Source organism: Eimeria mitis, genomic scaffold, assembly GCF_000499745.2.
Source record: "Eimeria mitis Houghton genomic scaffold, Emh_scaff1347, whole genome shotgun sequence".
Classification (NCBI taxonomy): Eukaryota; Apicomplexa; class Conoidasida; order Eucoccidiorida; family Eimeriidae; genus Eimeria; species Eimeria mitis.
In genome coordinates this window covers 1-6,183 of record NW_013568857.1, presented here as the reverse complement: position 1 = coordinate 6,183, position 6,183 = coordinate 1, and the positions used below count along the sequence as shown (strand labels likewise).

Below are 6,183 nucleotides of genomic sequence, written 5' to 3'. Positions count from 1 at the left end.
CACACCTACCGTCATCTTATGATGTGCCCAAAGTAATGAGCCAAAGACAGTAATGCATCCCATACATTACATTACGTAATGATAATATTCGTCAAAAGCGTTCAGCAAACTAAGGCAGTTCTAATTCAAATTTGGGGGATCTGTTGCCACCAAATAACAGCAATATCACCCAAACACATTTTTGCGTGTAACTGGGGGCGCGCAGGTAGCTCTGGCTCAGCTAAGGCCACAAGTGAAGCGGGGAAGGGATGGGACAGTGGGGCAGCTCAGCAAATCCAGCTATTTGCAAAAATGTTCTGGTATGAGTTTCTGCTTCCGCTTCTTCGGCGGGAGATTACGTTCCGCGGTCAGTCTCTCGTCCGCGGGTCGCCAACGTGACTGCCTCCCCTCTTGCTCCCTCTGGCATCCAGCTGAGTTGCTCTATTCGAATACTTGTTCTTACGGGTTGCCCAAGGACCAGTCCGCATTGAAGTGCAGTGTATCGCATCTCAGTGTTACTAATTAATACAGACGCTTTCCCTTGAGAAGGGCTTACACGGCAACAGCGTCATGGTAATTCACCGCACTGCACGTGAAGGGTTCAAGGGAATATTTTTGCTGATTAANACGGCAACAGCGTCATGGTAATTCACCGCACTGCACGTGAAGGGTTCAAGGGAATATTTTTGCTGATTAAGCAATTGGCAGCCTGTAGCTTCCCCCCCGTTCATGTATCAAAACATAACTCCTCTTAATTACTTAGAAATTAAGAGATAGCGCTTTCTGCTAGTGCTTGGTCACTCGGTGGCCTTGTGGTCGGACACAGATGGCGCGGCTGTAAGGTCTCTTCTCTCCGATATTCCTGGCGAAATAAGTGAAATTGTGGGCCTATTTTTGATGAAAAACGCTAAAAGTTAAATATCAAACATAAAATTGGGCTGAACCAGTAGCTGCTCGTTTCCCATAGCGGCCTTGGTCCACCGTCGGGGTCGTGTTCTTCTGGAGGGACACCGTCAGGGTGCTGTGCTGTGAAGCTTTCTCGTCCGGGGAGTTAACGAAGCAGAAATCAGCAATTCCAGATGATGATTATGTTTTAACTTTTTTAAAGAGCCTGTTACGGTTTGTGTCTTGATCAATATGGGAAAGTTTCTACTTGTTTTTGTCTTCATGGCCGCGCTCTGCGTTGCACGTAGCGCAGTAGCGGAAACAATTCCTTCGGCTGAGACGGCAAGTACGTATTTTTACACCTGATAACAGTTTTCCAAAGGTTTAAGTGATATGAGAGTAGAGTTATTTTGGTTACTACTGTGGCTTTGTGGGCTCGCAGCGCCCGTCCAGTGCCTTGGTGTGTTCAACGAGGCGAGAGTTCGTGCGGGCTTCGATCCCTTCACTACAGAGGAAGGAGAGCAGCAGAAATTGCCCATTGACGATCCAGAATACATAAAAGCAGTTTGTAAGGCGATGAAGGAGGTAAGAAAACGTTCTTTTCGTGTATGCCCAGCTCTTTCCCCTACTTATTTCCCTGTTTCCTGAGGCCGTAGCGAGCCTAGCGACGGTATGTCGGACCTTTGCCATTATGTTTTCTTCGGGCTCTCAGGATGGATCTGTCAAAAGCTCGCACATTAGTTACAAAAGAGAAGGCACGTACGCTTTCGCATCGCAAACTGGTGAGACCGGTGACTGTTCTGCTGCTCTTTCCCATTGGAGCAAAGCCCTAACGTACTTTGGCGAACTTCCCCCCGTGTACACCGGCGACAACGCCGGATCGTATGCAAGTACTCGCAACAGATCTTTTGTGGCCCTCTTCAATCCCATGAAAAGCGCCACCATCGACTGCGCCTACTTTATCTGTCCCACCGCAAGCACCACCATCAAGACGACGCTCACTGCAGACAACTCAGGCACACCAACATCTAATCAAGGAAACGGTGACAAAGAAGGCAAAACAGTCTCCCTGCAATATGCAGAGGACCTTGCGGGGAGGACAGCACCGTTGTCTCCAAACAGTGAAGAAACGGAGCAACTGGAGAAGCAAGGGGGGCCACAAGGTTCCAAGACAGATCCAGAAGAAGGAATTGTCACTCGCCGCCTTGAAACAACTGCAAAGGACATCCGGGCACTTGTTTGCTTGACAAACCCACAAGCACTTGTTTCGGGAAGAAGGCCCTTCACGTTAGGCTCACCTTTTGTTTGTTTGTCTTTGCCTCTTCCTGAGCAATGAGCCGTTTAGTTGCTGTATCCATTCGCATTTCTTTGCTTTCTCTTGCATGTTCTTTCTTCTTCTTTACTCATCTTAGCATTTTCTTGAGCTTACACTTGTGGTTGTTGGATCTCGTGGCTTTGTTGCCTTGTTTCTGTTTCCTCTTGAGAGCTTGCTTCTCTTCCTGCAACGTTCTCCTCAAGTCTGCTTGTGCCCAACCACTTCATTTTCCCTTGTCCCCCCACGTTGTGATGTAATTTCCATTTCTTCCCCGGCCCGCCTTCGCCTGCTTGCCTTCGAATTCCCTGGTGCTTTTAGTGTTCTCTTGTTTATTGGTTTACTGTTGCTCTCNTTCGCCTGCTTGCCTTCGAATTCCCTGGTGCTTTTAGTGTTCTCTTGTTTATTGGTTTACTGTTGCTCTCTCGCTTTAGCGTAGCATTCCCGTTACTGCGTTCGCACTCTTACCTACGTTTGCTAACATTGAAGTGAGCTTAGGGATATCTCTCTAGTATTAAAGTTTTGCCATTCTTTCTGGAATGCCTTGGTTTCCTTTGCTTGCTTCATTTAAAGGTTTCGGTGTATGGGTTGTAGCTTACGGCGTCGTTCTCTCATCTTGAGAGATCTCCGTCATTTTTGCCATTATATTCGGTGTGATGACCTGCACAGCTGTCTTCATCTTTGGCTTACTCACTTCAACTTTGGTTCCTTGGCTTATCTGTTTTTGACCAATAAGCTTGTTTATTTGGTAGAGGTGTTCACGATTTCACTTGCTTCCCATGGGTGCCGCTAGATGCCTCTTTTATGCCGCTGTTGAAAAATTTGTTTTCCTTTAGATGTATACCATTTTCCCCTATTTCATCCGCCCGTTCGTGTTCAGTGAGCCAATTGACTAGCGTTTCCATGTGCCATTTGCGTGGCTTTGCTGCATTTATCATTTAGGCTGGCAGTTTGTCTGCTGGCGCCTGCTGGTAATTTGTGGAGTGTTTGTTGTTTCTGGGTGGTTGTGAACAGTGATTGCGAATGGAAGCGTATAAAGGNGGTAATTTGTGGAGTGTTTGTTGTTTCTGGGTGGTTGTGAACAGTGATTGCGAATGGAAGCGTATAAAGGAATCCTACGAAAATGTCGGCTCTACCTCGCGGCCATCCGCCCTTCTTTCGTCCTTATTTGTTTTTATTGCGTATTTAATCATCCTGTAGGCGGTGCCAGGAAAAGATACGCACTCTGAGGTGTGAGTCAGACTTCGCACATTTGTTCGTGCGCCATTTTCCGCAAGTTGTGGCTGCCCCAGCACTCTGCGCTGCAGGGCGTCATCGTCTAAGCAGGCTCAAGCGGTCTGCTACGATTGCCGTAGCTTCGTCGTTGCGTACAACACGAAGGGCCGCTGGCGCTTTCTACCCCGAATGTACCGGGGGAAGGACAATCCGGCGGTACAGGTCGGTTAAAGGCGGCAAGGGGAGTGGAAGTACATCCCAAACACGCATGCTGTCGCGTAGCGACCATCATTTGCCCGCCCCTCTTGAGCGCCCCTTTTTTCTATATGCGAAAGCGTTTTCAGTGCAAGTGCTCAAGCGCTTGAACCATTTTGTCTGCATAGCAGAATCGCCTGGAGATGCAACTGGGGCAGATAGGTGACACTACTTGCCCCAGACATGCGGCCCTTGTACGCCGCAAGCACGGTTCATGCCGCTCGCCATTTGTTTCTTTCGCGGCTAACAAACCTCGCTTCCTCTTGTCATAGATAAAATGTGCGGCAAAATAGCAATTTCCCGTTGCATCGTGTGCTCAGTCGACTGGCGTGATTTGCAANAGATAAAATGTGCGGCAAAATAGCAATTTCCCGTTGCATCGTGTGCTCAGTCGACTGGCGTGATTTGCAAAGAGCAAACAACAAAACCTCCAGCACGGCCCAGTCACTTTGGTTTACAGTAGAATCCTTGCTGCGCTTCATGGAAATCGAATCTGCGACGTCCACGCCTAAGGTGGTGCATCACGCTGAGACAGGTGCCGCCTGAGCGTGGGCCTATGCTCAAGTGGTGCGCGTAGAGTTGTGGTTTTGCAGGAAGTCCCAAGTGGCTCTGTATGCCTTGCAGTATGGCCACCTAGGTCTATAAGAGGTTTCTAAATATATAATTTGCTCAATAAATTATTCACAGAAAAGCTGACAAGCTCTAGCGGGGCCATAGATGCTCTTGAGATATCCCTCAAGTGATCCTCCCTGTGCTCCTGTTTGATTCTTTATCCTACCTTTGACCCCTGTCGTACCCAGCTAAAGGGCAAAGTTATACAACTGAAGACCTGCGCTTGAAACGGTTCAGCGGTTTGAAGACAGGACCGGCACGGCCGAAAAAGCGATGCGGCGGCTGCAAGCCAGAATTCCGATCGCCGAGAGACACACTGTTTCCTTTTGTCTCTCTGTGCAAAGCCCCAGTTAGGGGCCAAAAGAAACATTCTTTCTGCTTGTTTTGCAATCACTGAGGAAACTTGAGTTTCACCGGCATACCCCTACCAGCTGAGGTTTACAAAGACCTCAAGGGGTTTGCTCATCTTGACGATGCCTAGAGAATGATGGAAGAAGTGAACAGAATCAAACCGGTAGCGAGGAGAGCAGACTGCGTAGAGGCAGAGGCGGAGTTTTCTATGGCTTCCTGTATGTCTTCCCAAACCTCCTCGCTGTGAAGAAGCCAAAAAATAGCAAACACGGCAGATAAGCCTTAAGTCAGCCAAGACCATACACCTCAGCAACAAAGCCAAATATGGGAACCCTATGCTGCCAACAGGAAATATTAGCCCCACAAGCAACCAAGACAAAGAAATCCACAGAAAACGTTTGCACATGGGTCAAATAACTTAGATACAGCTTAATACGATAGACAACCAATACTGACTGAGACGCAAGAGGGCAACGTTCAACTAAATAGAACTTTAAAGGGACAGAGGCACTGGCGGAAGGCGTAGGGATAGGAAGCAACAACCGAAACGCAGCATCCCAGCGCTTCTGGATCCACAGCACTCAAGTAAGATGTGAGACGCATCTGAAGAAGCATCCACAATACAATTCGGAAGAGGCCGAAGCGACCGAGGTAGGTACAAACAGCAAGGAGAGCCCTTGACAAAAGGCGCGCTCTATGGAAAGCAAACAGCACGGGACTTGGAGGTGCAGCCAAGAGAGAAGCAAAACGATATATCCTCAGCAACTTACGAGAATGGCTTTTTCCCGTTTTCAAGCGCTGCAGGATTAGTGAGGCAAACGAGGCCGGTGACCGTCTCCGAGGGTGTGGAGAGGCGCCGAACTGTCGGCCCGGTCTTTGGCTGGTCTCCCGAGCCCGCTGAACCCGCAGCTTCTCGTTCGTCACTTGAGTGCACAGTGCCGCTTTGGGGCGCGCCATCATCTTCTTCCTCATCCTCATCAGTTGGTCCTGCAGATGTAGCAACGGTAGTGGTGGACGTGGGGGAGACAGGACATGTGATATAGGCGCAGTCGACTGTGGCGCCCTTGTTGGGGTTGTATAGGGCCACAAGCGAGCGGTTTCGGCTATCCTCATACACCCCTGTGTTGCCTTCGTACTCGGGTGGAAGGTCCCCAAGGTTTACGTAGGCTTTTTTCCAATAGGAGACTGCTGCAGGGCAGTCAGCGGTAGAACCCGTCTGAGGCGCGTAGGCGTAGGTGCCGCTGCGCTCTATGATTGTCTTTTCACTACCAATATCTGTCCCCTGAACACGTCAAGCGGCAACTAAATATGCTAACACTCAACCGATCACCACTGGCAAAGACGAATGCGCGCGTGGAGAAGGCAGAGGGACAGTGCACGGCAAATACAAGAAGAAAAGAGGTCACTTGCCTGCAGCATGGCGTTGCAAACCGCTGTGATGTACGCTGCATTGCCTATCGGCACTTTCTTGTCTTCGTCAGGCTCTGCAATGAATGGATCAAGATCTGCTCGTTCTCTGGCGGTGTTGAACTCGGTCAGGCAGTCGGCGGTCACTGCCCACAACCAAAACCACC

General features: G+C 49.3%; 2 protein-coding genes across 2 annotated transcripts; one reads left to right on the top strand and one right to left on the bottom strand.

The window, feature by feature from the left end:
- Window positions 1-1,146: 1,146 nt before the first annotated feature.
- EMH_0035070 (SAG family member) lies at window positions 1,147-2,200 on the top strand (the record flags this gene model as incomplete). The annotated part of the gene is made up of 3 exons (XM_013494941.1): window positions 1,147-1,210; window positions 1,307-1,449; window positions 1,577-2,200. The coding sequence occupies 3 exons, from the start codon at window positions 1,147-1,149 to the stop codon at window positions 2,198-2,200; spliced, it is 831 nt and encodes a 276-aa protein (XP_013350395.1).
- A 2,535-nt stretch (window positions 2,201-4,735) lies between these two features.
- Window positions 4,736-6,060, bottom strand: EMH_0035060 (SAG family member; the record flags this gene model as incomplete). Its single annotated transcript, XM_013494940.1, has 3 exons — window positions 4,736-4,850; window positions 5,380-5,891; window positions 6,016-6,060. 3 exons carry the CDS (start codon window positions 6,058-6,060, stop codon window positions 4,736-4,738), a joined length of 672 nt encoding a protein of 223 aa, XP_013350394.1.
- Window positions 6,061-6,183: the final 123 nt, after the last annotated feature.